The sequence below is a fragment of the Pelophylax lessonae genome (assembly GCF_965119305.1).
Source record: "Pelophylax lessonae genome assembly, chromosome: 2".
Taxonomy (NCBI): Eukaryota; Metazoa; Chordata; class Amphibia; order Anura; family Ranidae; genus Pelophylax; species Pelophylax lessonae.
Window position 1 is genome coordinate 305,728,450 of NC_138769.1, and position 19,705 is coordinate 305,748,154.

The 19,705-nt window shown below is 41.9% G+C and overlaps 1 protein-coding gene across 2 annotated transcripts in view; it reads left to right on the forward strand.

Annotated features, from left to right (window-relative positions):
- ACACA (acetyl-CoA carboxylase alpha) overlaps positions 1-19,705 on the forward strand; it is a 525,165-nt gene that overhangs the window by 461,306 nt on the left and 44,154 nt on the right. For both annotated transcript variants that reach the window (XM_082245775.1, XM_082245774.1), the window contains exons 50-53: positions 4,054-4,231; positions 6,941-7,053; positions 10,874-11,028; positions 11,130-11,300. In XM_082245775.1, coding sequence (XP_082101901.1) covers positions 4,054-4,231; positions 6,941-7,053; positions 10,874-11,028; positions 11,130-11,300 — 617 coding nt within the window. The remainder of the gene's footprint in view (positions 1-4,053; positions 4,232-6,940; positions 7,054-10,873; positions 11,029-11,129; positions 11,301-19,705) is intronic.

The following is a 19,705-nucleotide window of genomic DNA, read 5'->3' on the forward strand; positions in this document are numbered from 1 at the left end:
GATAACGTTTGTGGAAGTACTATGTAAATATATGATAGGAAAATACAAAGATTGTCTAGAGTACAAACTGTGAATGGACAAGGGGAGAGTAAACAGCATAATTCATGTATTATACGAGAGCCGGAACTATCAGTCGCATAACCGGAAGCACACTATGTTTAATAATTGGAATGCACAAAAATTGTCATTTCTACAGTAAACAAAAGCACTTTGGGTATCGCATTTTCCTTATTAGAGGTACCATATTCAAAAATTCCCAGAGTTCCCCTTTAAAACTGAACCTGAGGCAAATATAAAAAGCACAAGTTAAAATGTTACTAAACCCAGGACCCTGCATTCACTATATCTCCCACAGTACACAGAACATGGAAATGCAATTTGTTTTAGTAAATATAAACTGCTACACCTTTTCTCATCAGCATTATATAGCAATCTTGTGACTTCTATCAGTGTCTGGCCGAGCTCTGGTTAAAGCTTGTAGGAAAAGTTTTCATTCTTCTCTGACTGTCCTAGAAGGTTGCATGACCCCTGACCCTCTGTCTGGGCAGTGCGGATTGGCCCTGTGCTGATCACATGCACCCTCCCAAAAAAAAAAAGAAAATTCTCTAGCAATACACATTAAACTGGGCATGTGCAGAGTGCCCCCAAGGCTCTGTAGTATCAGCAGATGGATTGAGGACAATGGAAAAAGGGGAGAATCAGAAAAAACAGGATCAAACTGCCTTTTTACATACTGCACAGGATTAACCCCTTAGGTTCCACAGTGAGTATAAGCAGCATGCTTTACTGCATATACAGACTGATTTTACTGTTGTGGGTTTAGTAACACTTTAAAGCAGCTCTGTAAATACTACATCATTGAATGATTTTCCAAATGCAAGCAGTATTAGTTATCTAAATTTGACTTGGTATCATCCTCCTTCAGTCTGTAGAGCAGAGCCTATAGAGGAGGAAGGAGAGGCAGCACAAGGAGGCAATCAGGTGTGCTGCAGTGCAAGGAGCATGCTGATAAGAGGAGATAGCAGAGTGACAGAGAGATAAGCTTATCTGTGTGCTAGCTCTTATTTCACTGTTAAGTCACAGAGTTGGGTTAGGGAGGATACCTGTAAGTAAAAGGGAAACTGCAGCAGGGAAAAATCAGGACCAGGCTTTGTTGTGTGAAAAACTGCAAATCACAGGACTGAATGGACAAAAATACAAAACATGTGGCAGGTAAAACAGATTCCATCTTCCTTCCCACAAAATTTGTATCAGGATATCTTTTGAGAAGGGAAGGCCGGGACGAGATTAATGGGATAAATACGAGATGAGAAATGATGCTTTCCTTGAAATGTTGGTTGTGAAATTTTATACATGAAAAATATTTAATAAAGAAATATAAAAAAAAAAAAAAAAAAACAGATTCCATCTGTGTTTTTAGCTATTTGCTTGGAGTTCAGGTTTAAGGCAAGGTAAGTGAAGATTACCAGTAACTCGGAGTCTAGCTAGTTGTCTCGTGGAATAGGCAGTCTGTATTTCTTTTATTCCCAACACCAGTGTGCACATTTCTTTACCAGTATGGTTATTTTCTTTGACTGTTAATATCTGCAGGATTTTAGCTCAGTGTAGTTATATTAATATTTTCTTGCAAGACTTGTTAAAAAATAAAAACAAAAAAACTGTTTAAAGATGCTTTGACCAACTCCATCAAATAAACTAATAATTATACGCCGATTCCCCTGGTCAAAATCCAAATTCTGTTTTTGTGCGCTCTTGTAATATCACTTACATACAATTGTTCTTGTTTTTTTTTTTTTTTTTTCTTTCTTTAGAAAAAAAAAAAAAAAACCATGAAAGGTTTGAGAAGAAATTCACATTAGATTTCAGGACATGGCTCTACTGCCATTATCCTGTGTACAGAAGCATGTTTAAGTGTGAGTTGTCAGTCTTGGAAGCCCTTTGGGTGTCGCTGAGCATTTTTGGTTTCTGTGCTGGAAGGGTATTATGCAGGAAGGCAAAATAAACAATTACACCAGCTCTCAGAGCACACAAACACACCACGAGAAGCCAATTGCACTGTGGGTAAAATTACTCCAAAATTGTGTGTAATGAGTAGGAAAAGATTAAAGAAAGCTCTGGCTATGCTGAAAATTGACATTAGCAGAAGGAGAAAAAAAAAACCTCTTTACTACTCGGCCTGGGAGGTCTAATTCAGGCAAGGAACAAAAACATATCTAGATTGTGTTCAGACTTTCTCCAATGACTTGTCTCCGGCCAGAAGTCTATTCCATATAATGTAAAATTAAATTATAAAAATCAAGTGAATATTTAGATGAAAGAACCATTTGGAAGCAGTTTATTTAGACGAAGTGCCAATGACCCACAACAGTAAGACATCAAGCGTGAAATTTACTAGAAATTAGCAGTGGGGCCCCAGACTCTGCATGACTTGTCTGAAAGGATGTAAATTCATGTGAAATTAACCCATAGGCAGCTCTTTAGAATTCCATATGAGTACAGTACTGCTGATCATACTGTGCTAGCGGAGCTATGTTAACTGTATAGAGCAAATAAAACCTCACATTGGGTTTCCAAAAATTCATTAAGGTATTTCTTAAAGAAGACCCCCACTTAGGACAGAATGAGCTGTAAGCTTATTTAATATTAGGTTTGGTCTGCTTGATGTATCTTTGTCTTAATATGTGAGATCCAATAGTATCTGGACTGAGCGATTTAAAACCAGTGCACAGCTCAAGTATTGATTTGCACCCACTGAATCCAGCTGTGGTCAACTATTGGATCACAGCATGAAATGGCCAGTGAGGTCTAAAGTACACATAGAAACTTCTATATGACATGAAGGATTTTGGGGATATAGTACACTGTAAACCAGGGATCCTCAAACTACGGCCCTCCAGCTGTTGCAGAACTACACATCCCGTGAGGCATTGTAAAACTCTGATATTCACAGACATGACAAGGCATGATGGGAATTGTAGTTCCTGAACAGCTGGAGGGCCATAGTTTGAAGACCTTTGCTGTAAACTGACCAGTTATTCAGTACCCTCCTTGTTGACCCAGGAAAGTAGCTGTTCCTTTAGTTCCGTAATTACCTCATTTAGGTTTTTTTTTTTAATTACAGACCATCATTCTTGTGAGTTTACTGAAATTAAAAAAAAAAAATGTGCACATAAAGTCCCAAAAAGGTGAAGGTGAAAGATCAAGCCCAAAAGGCAAGACTTCTATCCAAGGCAAATTGTTAAATTATTCTTGTGACAACCACAACCACAGGGAAGTGCATGTTGGGGACACCACTGTGTAATAATAATGGGAGGCAGCTTACCAGAACAATATGGCCAATCAAGGTAATGAAATGGCCTCACAAGCATATGGGTAAAGCAGATAAACTCCAATCTCATCAAGAAAAAGGCACCTAGAAGGTCCAAAAAGGTCAGATAGATACAGGTGTATATGGAAAATATATGACAAAGAGACCATAGCGTAATCCCATAAAAAACTCCAAGCAGGTCTATTAAGAGGCTACTTACAAAACTTTAGACATAGAACAGGCACATCGACAAACATGGCTGAAGGTCTGACAGCGGCGTCCCATGTCTTCACAACAGAATGGAAAGGTAGAGGCCGGCACGGCCCAGACGATGTCTTTTGATGACGAAACGCATCGGTGGCACCAGACGCAATGTCCACACGTGCCGGCCATTCTGTTGAGAAGACACGGGACGCCTCTTTCAGACCTTCAGCCATGTTTGTCGATGTGCCTGTTCTATGTCTGATGTTTTGTAAGTAGCCTCTTAATAAACCTGACCTTTTTGGACCTGCTGTGGAGACTGGACCTTCTGGGTGCCTTTTTCTTGATGAATCACTGTCTGTTGGTCTAGTGTCAGCAGCTTTTTTCTCACTGTTTTCATTGCATTTCACTATTCTCAGCGCATAAATTCCCCCAAGTTTCCTGAGTTTACTGAAATGGCTATGCAAAAATTCCAGAAATGATGCCACATGCATAAGGCTTCTCTATGACTAATAATAACATGTGTGACTTTCTTTTATCTTCAGACATGTATGATCAAGTACTCAAGTTTGGAGCCTACATTGTGGATGGCTTGCGTGAGTACCGTCAGCCTGTGTTGGTATACATTCCTCCTCAAGCTGAACTGAGAGGTGGATCATGGGTAGTGATAGATCCTACAATCAATCCAAGGCACATGGAGATGTATGCTGACAAAGACAGCAGGTAACCTATCCATAACATTTTATATCACCTTGAAAATGTTTGGTCCCATTGATATTAAAATTTAAGATAAAATTTCCCCAGTCCATTTATAAAATAATTGCTTTTCATTTTGCCACACTTTGCCCTATTTTGCTTTTAAATTTTTCTCTATTTTGTAAAAGTTTCAAATTTAAATTTGTAATGTGCAATGGAAGTGGAAAGAAGGTAAAATATAGACAGATTATCAAAAAAAATCAATATTGGAAAAAAAAATCGAAAAGAAAAAGCTCCATTTTAAATGGTCTATCTCTAGCTTCTGTTGAAAATAATTTATTACCTCTGGTTTCAGGTGGCATCAATTATCATGGAAATAGCAGTAGACAGTCTTTTGGAAAAGTTACCTGCAGAATAAATTCACTTCATTTCTCTTTAGTCAAAATGTAGCCAAAATGGGCAAAGAAATTGCCCAGGTGTATAAATAGGCAAGACTGTCAGAAGATATATTTCCTGGAAAAGAAAAGAAAATAGCATTTTAGAGTTTTGTAAATAGGTCTCTATTATACAGAATAAACAGTTTGCCTTAAAGCATGGTGATGGTTTTACATATACATGCATACACACATGCCACATGATAATGAGTCTCCATCATATTTTATAAATGTTTGGGTTTTATCACGAGGTATACAGATTTCTGATGACATGAACTTGTGTTTGTGTTACCCTATGGCAGTGATGGCGAACCTTGGCACCCCCAGATGTTTTGGAACTTCTTTTCCCATGATGCTCAACTACACTGCAGAGTGCATTAGCATCATGGGAAATGTAGTTCCAAAACATCTGGAGTGCCAAAGTTTGCCATCACTGCCCTATGGTTACCTAATTTTCAAAAAGAAATCTACGAAAATATTGCTCACCTTGTTCACTTTTAACCTCACCTACAAAAGCATGCCTCCATCTGTAACCACACCCTCAAAATCACCAAAAATCAATATGGCTGAGCAGAGTTTAGAAAAGCTGGTCTGAAAGACAGTTGCTGCAACTGACTCCAACGACATCAGTTTAGGGTTGCACCTGCTCTCCATTAAAAATGCATAATGCATAGAGCGCAGGGGTCAGAAATGTATAACTCACAGAGCACAGGGGTCAGGAGTGTGTAACACACAGAGCACAGGGTCAGGATAGCATAATGTACAGAGTGCAGGGGTGATGGATAAGTAATGCACAAATTGCCCCCCACCACCTATGACAAAGCCTCCTTCAGCACAAAATGTTTTGTTAGTGCCTTGGGTCCTGACACTGTGACTGCCTGCATTTTTTTATATGTGTAAATTGTGTAGGCTTCTGTCCCAGCCTACCCGCTGCCTTTCAGACCTGTAGAACAGGGCTGAAATAGGTGCTCTCCCTTATTTCATGCTACACGTCTTACAGGTAGAGGGTGTTAGGGAACAAAAGCCACCAACTGCATGCTTCATATACAAAAAAAAATGTGGACAGTCGGGACCCAAGGCACTCGCCAGCAGATGTGGAGTATGTGTCCCTGGTGCCTGGTGCTAGCAGGAGGTCTACAAAAGTCAAACTGGGATGAATGCCAACTAGTCTTCATTAGTAAGACCTCATCTGGAATATGCAGTTCAGTTTTGGGCACCAGTTTATAAAAAGGATATTGGGGAACTGGAGAAAGTACAGAGAAGGGCAACCAAACTGATAAGAGGCATGGAGGAGCTCAGCTATGAGAAAAGATTAGAGGAACTGAATTTATTCTCTCTTGAGAAGAGGAGATTAGGGGGGATATGATCAACATGTACAGTATAAATACATAAGGGGTCCATATAGTGAACTTGGTGTTGAGTTATTCACTTTAAGGTCAACACAGAGGACAAGGGGGCACGCTTTACGTCTAGAGGAAAATAGATTGTGTCTCCAAATACAGAAAGGTTTCTTCACTGTAAGAGCTGTGAAAATGTGGAATAGACTCCCTTTCAGAGGTGGTTCTGGCTAGCTCACTAGCTTGCTTTAAAAAAAGGCCTGGATTCTTTCCTAGGTGTATATAATATAAATGGGTAGTAATATTTATAGGTAAATTTGTTCCAGGGAATATCCAATTGCCTCTCGGGGGGATAAGGAAGGAATTTTTTTCCTCTGCTGTAGCAAATTGGATCATGCTTTGCTGGGGGTTTTCGCCTTCCTCTGGACCAACTGCGGGTATAGGATTGTGTATATGGGATTGTATGGTTGGGTTTTCATAATTGTTGTTTTTTTTTTTTTTTATTGGTTGAGCCAGATGGAATTGTGTCTTTTTTCAACCTGACTATGTAACAACTATATGTGTGGCCAGGTTTTTTTTTTAATGCTGCTTGTCCATGTTAGGAAGATCTCTTCAATTCTATATGGCTATCAAGACAGGAAGTGAGGGTAAATCTCCCGAGCTGGGACATAGGCGGTAAAAAAAACCTGACCGTGGCTTTTCTCCATTCTAACTAAAAATACAGAGGTAGCTTTGGCTGGAGCTGAGTTCTGAAGAAATGGTGGTAAATCTAGACAGGGAACAAGAAGCAGTTACCCTGTTCCTTGTAACAACCCCCTCCCCACGCTATCTGCATCACATGCAGAGACAGATATCACATAATCCGCTTTAAAGAAAAGTTGCTGCTGCAAATCATAATAAACTTGCTTGTTGAAACTTTTATAAATATTTGTGAAATATTCTTTTAACTTTTCATGTGTTTGCAGAGGTGGTGTCCTGGAACCTGAAGGAACTGTTGAAATAAAATTTAGAAGGAAGGATTTGGTAAAGACAATGCGGAGAGTCGATCCAATTTACATTCAGCTGGCAGAGAGATTAGGTAGGTGTTTATTTGTGAATACATTTTAAAATTAGGACAATTAAAGTAACCCTTTCTTTTACTAATGTTTACCGCACATGACACCAAATATAAACTATTTCACTTATAGACAACAGAATGTCCCCTCTTCTCCCCCCCCCCTCCTTTGTGTGCCCCTCACTGTAAGGTCCCACCTTACCCTCCCATGCAGTCATGTGTATTTACCTCCAGTTAGCCGTTCTCCTTGTCCTTATACTGAGACTGCTGCTGCTGGACCAGGAACTGCTGTTGTTCCTGGTCTGTTCCTGAAGTTGCTATACTGTGTGTATGTCTGACACTTTCAATAGTCTTTTATAAAAAGCCCATCTACCTGTAGACTAAAGCCTCGTACACACGCACCGATTGTTGGCCGACCGATCGGCCGTCTTTTGTCCAGTGTTGTTGTGTTGGTTGAAATGTGCTGTAGACTGCACACGAATTTTGTCGGCCAACAACAACCAACTGCAGAAGTGATGTCATGTTCTGGTTTACTTTCCGTGTGTTTTTTCTTCTCTGAGCATGCCCAGTCTTGCTCATCTGACTTTTGTCGGCTGAAATCTGTACTGACTGACGAACAATCGGCCGTTCTGGTGACGGCCAACAAAAATTTTATAGCATGCACTATATTGTTCGGCCGCAAAGTCGCAGTCGGTTGTCGGAAGCATCATACTAACAAGCCGACAATCGGCCGATCGGACATTGGCCGAAAATTTACGGCCAACAATCGGTGCGTGTGTACGAGGCTTTAGGCTAATCAAAAAGGGGAACATATTGGCAACAGCTCATCCATCTAATGCTCTTTCCTAGAATCATTCCAGGAAGCACCAATCCATGTACTCCTCACTTAGTGAATAAAAAATTCTCAAGTTAAAACAGCACGATAACAAAAGATAAAATCTGTACAGCCGAGGCTCAAAGTATAACGCATTTGAACCATATGGGTCTTTGTCAAGTCCGTTGAGAGAGGGAATATTTGGATGACCGGTACACTAGCCAATATAACGTACACCAACATTGTTGTGATATTGGGTTCACTTAGTGACAGAGGAAGTGTAAAACATGGGCTATGCTTACAGTAAACAGCTGTGAGGGACGTTGATTAAAATGTGTAGATTAGTTGGTTAAAGGACAGGAAAAAAACAGAAAAAAAGTAAAGAAAAAAAGGGTGGACAAAGAAACAAAGGGCAAAAGATACTTTACACCAGAATGTTCATCAATCTACCAGAGGAACCACCTCCATGGCCATCCAGCACATCTATTGCAGGTATGGTTTTAGTTCACAATAGCCATACGAATAATTGGCATTTTCCACAATTTCTGTTTAAGACTTACATAGGCCTAAGAAAACTACCCATCACGCATGAGTTGGGCAATTTGACTGTATACAACCCTGGATCAGTGTTTAAAAGAATATATTATGATGTTTGGAAGTAAATTCTTTAAATCTAATTCAACTTTTATAAGATTGTAAAACATGCACAGTATGTGCGGAAATGGGTAATATTCCCAACATAAATGTTTTTCTTCCTATAACTTTTGTTCCAGGTAACAGATATTGGTATTACTCAGTTTTTCAGTTAATATCAGATGCCTATATGTTTATTTTTCATGCTCTAGATTTTGAAAAATGTATTTTACTTCCCTTGAACTTTGTGTTTAGTTTTCCTATAGTTTATTTTCTCACTGGCTACTTATATTTTATGCAATTTATCTCCTTGTCTTATCTATTAATATATTTAAGTCTGAATATGTTAAAAAAAGGTCAGAGATTTAGGATGAAGGCATCTGGATTTGTATGATGGAAAAGATTTATTGTATGCCAAAGATAGACCTCTTCTATAGGTGATCAGAAATGCTTACCAATTCATCTGTTTTCTTACATTGTTCGGCTACTTATTCAGTACAGTTGAATGAAGGTACAATTGTAGAATACAGGGTAATGCCTTTTTTTCAGATTTTTCTTTCTGGCCAATTTAAAATTTGTCAAAGTTGGACTTCTTCTGGATCGCTGCCCTTTGATATTTCACGCACTCCATTTGCCACAAACAAGCCGTGGGGTCGTGGTTCATGCTGACTTCAGCAGAAATGGGGAGAGCTCCATTTATCATAAGCTGCCTGCTGAATTTCTGTCATTAGCCAGGGGTTCACTGCCTCCTTTAACCCCTCAGACTCTATTACCCTAGCAGATTATCTTTATGAAAGTCACTGTGTGAGGCTTTATATCTCTTATATTTATTATTTATCTGCTAGATATTTTTTGTGTTGCATGGTAGGAGTGGGAAAGATATTTACTAAATTGTTCTGCATTTTAAATACAATTCAGATTTGTACAAAAGTACAAAGTCGTAAAATGCAAATGTGCAATATAAGTGGTGAAGTTCTTAGAAATGTGCAATTTCTAGCAAACACACGTGCAGAGTACATTATGTTATGGTATGTTACAATATAATATAACTGATTTACTATTCTGCAGTATAGAGTTACTGCTTGACAGAAGTGAATATATTTTATATTTTAGGAATTGCATTTCTCACATTTTTAGCTACGAAGGTGGACTGGAATAGAAGTGACAAAGTTAATGTTTTGCTCATATGTTTCAAATGCATTTTATAGAACAGTAATCCATTACATTTAAACTTTTTGGCTGAACATATGAGAAAAAGGCAGAATAAAGAAATCTAAGATTTGTCTGCCTTACAATTTTTTTTTTATAGAACATCAGATCAGGACTGCCACTTATCTTTCATGAGTATTGTTTTATATGATCATGCTTTATTCTCTGTAACAAAGGCCAAAGTCTTATAAAATAAAGCACAAGCTTTTAATGCAGACAGTACAAAAGTGATCCTTTTTTTACAGTCATTGAAACAATCACTTGGTGGTGGTATTCTATGTGCTCCTGGCCCCTGCCTGTCCCTGGATTGACAGATATCTCCCGAAGAACTAAAGTGAGGGAGATCTATGCTCTCCTTACATGATTGCTTCTATTCCAGGACCTCTCACAATACTTTCCACTGCTTACACTGGTGCATGCCTCGTACTTTGATCCGTTCTGCTGCTCCATAGCAGGAAAAGGATGGGACCAACTGACAGTCCCCTAACAGATCGACAAATCCCCCTGCACTCTTTTCACTGTGTCTGGTCCCAGTCTTTGCTGTGAAATATTAACACTTGGCTTAGATATTACTTTTTTTGTCTTCTTTAATAAAACACTAATTGGATGGCTATAGTAGCCATACTATATTCTTAAAATATGGAGGCTCATTTGTGAGGAAAAATTAATTGTTAGAAATAATCAGTGTCTGTCCACTATGAGTGACCTTTCCATCTGATCATTTTTTATGCTACTGGCCTAGTGGCTTTGAAGGAGATTATCATTATTAACAGGCTAGTATGCATACCTTGGCTTACATCACACAATGTAATGTACTGTACGTGTAGATTACTATGGTCTAGTGGCAATGGTCTAGTGTGTCTACCCAGGAAATAACATGTCTACCGTCACTTCCCCAGTGATTTTTTTACATACATGATATTGTCAAAAGTATTGGGACACCTGCCTTTACACGCTCATTTAATGGCATCCCAGTCTTAGTCCGTAGGGTGCACTAATGAGTTTGCCCAATCTTTGCAGAAATAACAGCTTTAACACTTCTGGGGAGGCTGTCCACAAGGTTTAAGAGTGTGTCTTTGGGAATTTGACAATAAAGTGCATATTCTGCCAATTGTTTGCTGCTTGCTTTGCTATGACAGCTTAAAATGTTCTTGCAGCTTTCATGTGTTAACATTTTACATTTTTTAGGAACTCCAGAACTGAGTCCTGCTGATTGCAAGGAGTTGGAGAACAAACTGAAAGAGAGAGAAGAATTTCTGATCCCTATATACCATCAAGTTGCAGTGCAGTTTGCAGACCTGCATGATACACCAGGCAGAATGCAGGAAAAGGGAGTTATCACTGTAAGCATCAAGTGTAATTATATTGGATATTATAGCCATCACATTGTATAAGTCTTTATTGATGAATTCCTTGATCATGTTTTATAATTTTCTAAATGCAGGATATTCTGGAGTGGAAGACGTCAAGGACATTTTTCTACTGGAGGCTCAGAAGGCTCCTTTTAGAAGATATAGCAAAAAAGAAAATCCATGCAGCAAATCCTGAACTAACTGATGGACAACTCCAGGCTATGCTTAGACGATGGTTCGTAGAAGTGGAGGGAACAGTCAAGGTAATGCCAACATACCGAACTAACATTTCTTTCTGAATTGGGAATTTACTAGCTGATCTTGCATTTGCAGAAATGTTTTGAGGGATATAAGAAGTGTTTAATGATGGGCTGATCAATTCCACAGTATTTCAGTACATTGCCCTCAAATGAAAAGGTCCAGTAACACTAACGTAGTTCTACACAGCCACATTGGGTGGAAGCCCATTCATCTACCAGTATGTTTTTCGGGCTGTAAAGTCAAATTGAAGCATCAAGAAAAACATACCAATAAACCATGCAGAAAATGTCCCTGATAAGAAATTGCATAATGTAATCTGTATATCAGGACAAGATTGAAAAGAAAACAAAACTATTCAATACGTTTCTGCAATATGTGCAAACTTCCCCATGTTTTATGTAGATCCTGAGGGTCTACATCAGTAGGAAGTGGCCTGCCATCAGCTGACCCCGTAACTGTAGACAATTTACAAGCCTGGCGATGTCATAAGGAATATTAAAAGTGGTTTCTCTCATGAACATTGTAGAAAAAAACATGTTACTATAGATTGTAAGAGGGAGGTTTCAGAGTAAATTTGGGTAATGTCTGGACTCCACCTTATAAGGTCCACACTTGCATTAGATATACCCCTAAGAATGCAAAGCAAAATATTTTTTGTTTCTCTATCGCTAGCCATCATTAAATGGTGCCCGAAGTGGTGCAATCTGACCACTGTCTATACACAGCCAAGTAACGCATCAGAAAAGAAATAGTGAAGCAAAATATGAACAGTGAAAAACGCTGTTGCTTGGGCCAGTTGAGCATTTGCTGCTGAAGGACTACTGTCAGTTTATCTGAGTAGAAAACCAGAGCTCCAGCAGACCGGAAAACTGGCTACTTCAGGCTTGTGGTACAGAGCTGACCTGGCCAAAGTTACAAAGTGCTCTGTTCTATTTTTTAAGCTGCGGTCATTTATAAAAGAATTGCAATGTCATCCACAATGAATCAACAGCTTTATCCTCCTGCAGGATAGTCATGGTTGAGACTTTTTTTTTCCATCCTTAAAACTCACCTTTAGCAACTGGAGACTATGGAGCAGTTTGGAAAGATATTTTATATGGATGTTTTGTTTATAAGCATCTACATTTTTTATTTAAATAATCAATATAAATATTGAATATAAAAATGCAATTAGCTAAAATCTTTTTTTTATTTGGGTGTAAAGTGATGCAAACCGCATAGCGCCTTTTTTGCACTTCTCAAATGATACTAGGTCTTCTATTTTTCTCCTGTCTGCACTTGGCAGTTCTATAGAGCCTGTCATTATGCATGGTTCCCATATGACAGAAGACATAGCTGCTAGACATGCCCTTTTCATCACTGTAGCTTTTAAACATTAGATTATACACCTCTACCTTATTTTAAAAGATCTAGGTGTTCAGTGACTAACCCAACTTTTGTGTGTTTGGCAAATAGATTACTATGTCCAGCATTTTGGTCAATTGACATTTCAGTTTATATAATTTAATACTTATTAGCTGGGAGATTTGTTTACGCCTTGTATGTGTCGTAAATATGTTCACATTCAATTAAAAGAATGTTATTCTGCCACATTAAATGGCATGTCTGTTGGCACCTTTACTTTAAGAATCTGCATTTTTTTGAAAATAAATTACCCTATGTGGCTATGTATTGTATGTGTACAACCCCTATTTATTCCTGCTCATAGACCTTGTTTCTCAAATGTAAAAAATCTTCCTGTTAAATGAAAGCCACTCACAATGGTCAATCTCAAACTAGCTTCTAGGCTTTTGCATCTATCAATGATAGATGTGGCTGGAAAGAGGGGGGGGGGGGTGGTCAGACATGGCTGAGAGGGAATACATGAGCATTTATAGGCGATGCTTGCATGTGTTTAGGAGCTTGTGCCTTGTAAGCTAATACATTACACCAATCAAGGCAAGTTATCTTAAGCTACAATTAATCTGCTCCCTGGCATATGTTGATAGGAAAGCATCATGCTGTTTCTTAATTAAAAGCAAACGGATTAAAAATGATTAATAACAGTATTAAATATTCACCCAAACTAAAAGCTTTGGGATTCCTAGTTAAATCTTGTTTTGTGCAGAATTTTTGCAGCAAGCATATTTTTTCCAAATATTTCTCTTTGTTTTTTTTTTTTTACAATCTGCGCATTCTAACTGCTTTAACATAAGATTTATTTTACTGCGTGATATTTTTGCATTATTGCATGCTCTGTTACCACACAGATAAGGGGAGATTCGCCCGTTTTTTTTGGTATTGAAGTATTTACCCAATTATCTATTTTCATGACATTCAGTGATAATGCATATTTTTAAATTTACATGAATAATTTACAATAAATCTAAATCTTCAATAACATGCTATTTCTACAAAAAAAAAAAAATCTTTCATCACTGATACTGAATCTTGACCTGGATCTGGGTAAATTGGGCCTTTTCGGGACATTATGACTAAAGCATTAATTTGCATCTAAAAATTGACCCTAGCCTCTTTATTATTAATTTAATTGTTTCATTTACTTTTCATGAATATTTGAAATCACTCCTGACAATGGTGTTTGTGTGTGTGTGTGTGTGTATATATCTATATATATATATATATATATATATATATATATATATATATCTATATATAGATATATATATATATCTGTATATACTGTATGTGTGTGTGTGTGTATATATATATATATATATATATATATATATATATAGACCAGCAATCACCATTTTGGGGAGGTACTAAACTTATTGTGGTATGTGTAAATATCCAAAATGTATTAGGCATTTTTACAGTTGTGATTGAGGGGTAGTAAAACCCTGCAGTTGAGACGCGTTTTAATGCCCCTAAACTGCGGCCCTTTTGCTGCTGAGGCAGTGGCTGGGGGTGTAGACATGCCGCAGCCACAATGCTTTGCGGGCGTGGCAGGAATGTGATTGGAGCCACACAAAGTGAACGCAGTTGTCCAGTACTTAAAAGGGTAATGAAGAGAAAGTGGCCGCACACCAAAATGATAACTTGATAGTAGCAAAGATTTATTTGTACAAATCTGGATACAAGGTACAACAGAATGGAAATGGTTTAACACGACCAACAGCGTGCTTGTTCACAGTAGTTTTTTTCTGCCTAGTCAGGAGTAAGGACATAGTTCCTTGCTGAGATCTTTGGTTATGGAAAACATTTTTAGATAGCAAATTTTTTCCTTCTAGATTTTTTCCTTCTAGAGTTCTCCTGTGAGATCTACAATCAGCCGGACTGGGCGACAGGCTGGATAATCTAGATCCATTGGTCACCCCAGTCTGGCATGCAGGCCTCAGCTCCATGCTAGGTATGGCCACGACATAGTCCCACTGGACGGGGGCTGGCCCTGCGAGTTAAACGTCTCACAAGGTCGCATACGACCTGGCCTCGGCCTGAGTTACAGTGTTCCTCCTGGCCAACAGCCCCCCATTTTGATGGAGAGGAGGATCTGTCTGAAGCGGTGCCATCTGGTTCCTGGTATGGTGAGTAGCTGCCCCCTCTCTACCCCTGGAGGGTTTGGGGTGGACTTGGGCCCCTCCTTGGGACGGTCAGACCCCCGAGTTCCCACAGGCACCAGTCCCTCATCCTGTCCCCTCCCCCCTCCACATACGCTGGGGATGTATTTTTTTGGGTGTTCTGGCCACCTTCCTGTGGTGGGGCAGGGCACTAATGGCGATGGGGGACAGGGGGTGCCGGCGGCAGCCACATGATTGATTTGTGCGGGGGGGGTTGCATCTGGTGGGGGCTCCTGCATCCTGCCTGAATCTGTCCTGAAGCCTGGGTCCCTGTATGCCTCGTGGAGCCGCCATTTTGTTGTAGCCTGTGTATTCCTGTGCACAGCAGCCATGTTTGTGTTTCTTGTGGTTTACTATTGCAAATAGCTAGGGCCCATGACAGTGAAGCCCTGTGGGCAGCGATTTTGGCGGTGGGAGCCCCTCCTTATCACCTGGTGCTGACTGCTGGATCATTTAGCTTCCTGATTGCCTCACTTGTAGTGCAGAATTTTCGGGTGCTTGCAGGTGCCTGTGTCGGCAGGTGGGGAGTCTGGTGAAGTCTTCTCCCTCTCTGCTGAGGATCGCTCTGTGCCTTGTGCTTGGCGACCGGGTGGTACTGCCAGCGCGGTGGGGGTTGTCCCTTAGCAGTATGTTACACTTTTTATGGGGACCCCCTGGTGACTCATCGAGTCATTGGAGCATGTTTTCCCACCTGATCCCCTCTTTGAGGCTGCGGGCCCTCTAGGTCGCAACCATCTATCCATGCACTGACGGCGGTCCTGGTGTCCCTTTTGTCCCAGGTGGCGGCGGCTTGTGGGTGATGGGCTAGCAAAAAGCGCCCCCCGCCTTCCCCTACCTCATCTGTCTCATCAGATCCTGAATCCGTTGTGGACGTGGGTCACCCTGCTGGGTCTGCGACCACACGCCTGCAATTCTCCGATAGTGAGGATGATTCCTCCACATCTGTGACTCCACACGAAAAGGCGCTGGTAGATGCACTGATTGTATCTGTGCGTGAGACCCTGAAGATGAAGGTGGGTCTGAAGCTGTGATGGAGGTGCAGATACCCTTTGGCACTCACAAGCCATCCAGAGTGGAAAAGGTGTCTCCTTTCCCCGCCTATTTTGACAGAATTGTCGCTAAACAGTGGGGACGACCAAAGCGTCCCCGTGGGGTTCCTAAGCACTTTACTAGGCGTTACCCCTATGTGGAGTCCCTTCTTAAGAAGTGGACTGTGCCACTGGTGGTGGACCCTCCAGTTTCCAGAATAAACAAGGCAACCATGATTCCGGTGGAAGAGTCCCCGGCCTTTAAGGATCTGGCTGACCGGAAGGCAGAGGCTGTGGCCTGCATTATGTACACATTAGTGGATTCGGCAATGGGCAGTGGGCTAAGCTCCTACACCGTGACCTGGAGGGTGAACAACTTCCTCCTGCCTTTGCTAAACTGGTGGACCAGCTGGTCCAGGGGTTGCAGTTTATATGTGATGCCTCCTTGGATGCGGCTGCCGTGATGGCTCCCCTCTCTGTTTTGGCGGTAGTCATCCGGTTTGTCTTTTTGCCTAAATGCTGGTCTGCGGACCAGACTTCTAAGAAGACCTTGACTAATCTTCCCTTTCAAGGAGATCGTCTGTTTGGAGCTACCCTGGATGACATCATTAAAGGTCTCACAGAAGGGAAGTGTACCTTTCTTCCACAGGCTACTAAAGGTAAGGAACCTCATCGTAGACGTGGATCTTCCGTCTCGGCTCGCCTCAGGTTCGCCTGACAAGGACTCGAAGCCTTTCAGGGCCTCCTCTGGCAGATCCAAACAAACCTGGTCTGACAAGCCAAGAGTGGGCTTCTCCAGACCCACGGACAAGGTTCCTTCAACATGAAGGTGCGCCCTCACCTGTATCAGGAGTGGGGGGACATCTTCACTGGTTTCCTGACCCGTTGACTTCCCTGGTGCAAGACAAGTGGGTCCATGTAGTTATTCCCAGCAAGGTTTTTTCCTTCCAATCTGCGCCTGTCCGGAGACCGATTACAGGGTCTGTTTGGGGTGGTAAAAGACCTGTTCCTTCAAAGGGGTGATTGTCCTGGTTCCGACTTCGGAACATTTTCAGGGTTTTTGACTCAAACCTGTTTACAGTCCCCAGGAAGGAAGGCAAAGAGCGTCCAATCCTGGAGCTCAAGGTGCTAAACTGCTTTTTGCGGGTTTAAAAGTTCAGAATGGAGTCCATTTAAATGGTGGTGGCATCCCTACGTCAGGAGGATTTTCTTGCCTTTATCGACATCAAGGTTGTTTACCTTCACATTCCGATTTGTGCCAGTCATCAGCGTTTTCTCCACTTTGCCATGGGAAGCATTATCATTTTGTGGCGTTACATTTTGGTCTAGTCTCCGCTCCTCGGGTCTTCACAAAAGTGTTGGCTCTGGTGCCTGCTTTGCTACCCCAACGGGGGATCGCGGTACTGGGCTACTTGGATGATCTCCTTCTACAAGCAGAGTCTCCATCTGCTCTGGTGGAGAACCTGGAGATCACAATACAAATTCTGGGGGAGTTTGGCTGCATTCTGAGTCTACCATGGTTCCGTCCACAAAGCTGGACTATTTGGGTCTGACTGTGGACTCGGCCGTAGCCAGAGTGTTCCTTCTTCTGGAAAAACTTCAGAAATTGCAGGCTGCAATTTGCCTCCTGCTGTCGAACAAATAGTCATCCCCCTGTACTTGCATGCAGGCACTGGGCCTGATGGTATCTACCTTCGAAGCGGTTCCATACAAGGTCCCTGCAAAGGGAGATTCTGACCAAATGAGACAAGACTCCGCAGTCTCTGGACAATCAGATCCAGCTGAGTCGGGGAACGAAAGAGTCCCTGATATGGTGGCTTTGCTCATTCGTCAATTTGGCTGGGAAAATCCTTTCTCCCCTTGTATTGGACAGTGGTCACCACGGATGCCAGCCTTTCCAGCTGGGGAGGCATTCTTGGCAAGCATTCTGCTCAGGGGATCTGGAGGCTGGAAGAGTCCAGACTACTGATCAATGTCCTGGAACTCCAAGCGATCAGACTGTGCCTGGATCATTGGACGGAACGTCTTCAGGGATCCCCTGTGTGTATTCATTCGGACAATGCCATGACCGTGGCTTATGTCAATCACCAAGGGGGCACAAGAAGTGCCCTGGTGGCTCTGAAGGTAGCCAGCATTCTACAATAGGCAGAATGGTTTGTTCCATCCCTCTCTGCTGTACACATTCCCGGGGTTGTAAATTGGCAGGCGGACTACCTTAGTCGGCAGGCGTTGGACCACAGGGTGTGGTTCCTTCATCCGGAGTGGTTTCATCAGCTGTGTCTCCAGTGGGGCACTCCCGAGGTGGATCTGTTGGCGTCTCAGCTCAACAAAAAGGTGCAGAGATTTGTGGCTCGGTAAGGGATCCACTGGCAGATGCCACAGACGCGCTGGTGGCCCAGTGGGGTCAGTATCGTCTGATTTACGCCTTCCCTCCTCTCAAGCTTCTGCCCAGACTCCTACGCAGAATTGAGGCAGAGGGGATTCTGGTCATCTTAGTGGCCTCAGACTGGCCTCGCCGGGCTTGATACACCTATCTGGTACGGCTGGTCACCGACATTCCTTGGAAGCTTTCTCTCAGGGAGGATCTGCTGTCCCAATGACCGATCTTCCATCCTGCTTTACAGTTGCTGGCTTTGACAGCTTGGCTGTTGAATGCCAGGTGCTAAAGGATTGAATCAGTGATTCCTATGTTGTTAAGATCTAGGAAATCTACTTTGAGAAAGATCTACCATCATACGTGCAAGACTTACACTGCGTGATCTGAGTCTTTTGGGCTGCATTCTCGCTCCTTCTCGGTGACTCGGATCGTAACCTTCCTTCAACGGGGGGGGGGGGGGGGTTTGAACAGAAATTGGCCTTGAAAAGGGCCATGTATCAGCTTTGGCTGTCTTTTTCCAATGACCTTTGACCACACACTCCCTGGTGCGTACTTTTCTTCAGGGTGTCTGACATTTGGTTCCCCCAGTGCGGGCACCATTGCCACCTTGGGATCTTAATTTGGTGCTTTCAACTCTACAGAAGCCTCCCTTTGAAAATATTCGGAAGATTCTCCTGCTTATGCTTTCCCACAAGGTGGCCTTTTTGGTGACTATCACTTTTGCACGCAGGGTGTCACAGCTGGCGGCGTTATCCTGTCATTCACCTTATCTGGTGATTCACAAGGATAAGGTGGTGCTTTGCCCCTTTCCATCATTCCTTCCTAAGGTGGTCTCTGACTTTCATTTGAATGAAGACATTGTGTTGCCTTCCCTGTGTCCCAGGCCTAAACATCCGAAGGAAATTGCCTTGCATGCCTTGGATGTGGTTCAGGCAATTAGGGTGTACCTGGTAGCTACGGAGTCTTTCAGGAAGTCAGACTCTATTTGTGCTCACGGATGGACCTCGCAAAGGGTAGTCTGCTTCCTCTGCGACTATTTCCAGATGGATCAGACATACAGTGGTTCAGGCCTTTTCCATCAGGGGTCAGGTTCCTCCTTTCCCTGTCAAAGCGCACTCTACTTGGGCACTTATTGCCTCCTGGGCTTTCCGTCATCAAGTGACAGTGACCCAGGTTTGTAAGACGGCCACCTGGTCGTCAGTGCACACTTTTACAAAGTTTTATGAAGTGGATGTGTTAGCATCTGCAGATGCTTCATTTGGCCACAAGGTTTTGCAGCCTGATGTTTAAGAGGACCTAATCCTCTTTGAGGGTGTATTGTTTTTTTCTGGTGAGCTCCAGTTGTTTTGGTTGAGCTCCTGTTTACCTGGTTGGCTATAGTTAACCTTGGGAATTTATTTTTCCCTGTTCCCACCCCTTTTGTTTAACACTGCTTTGGGCCA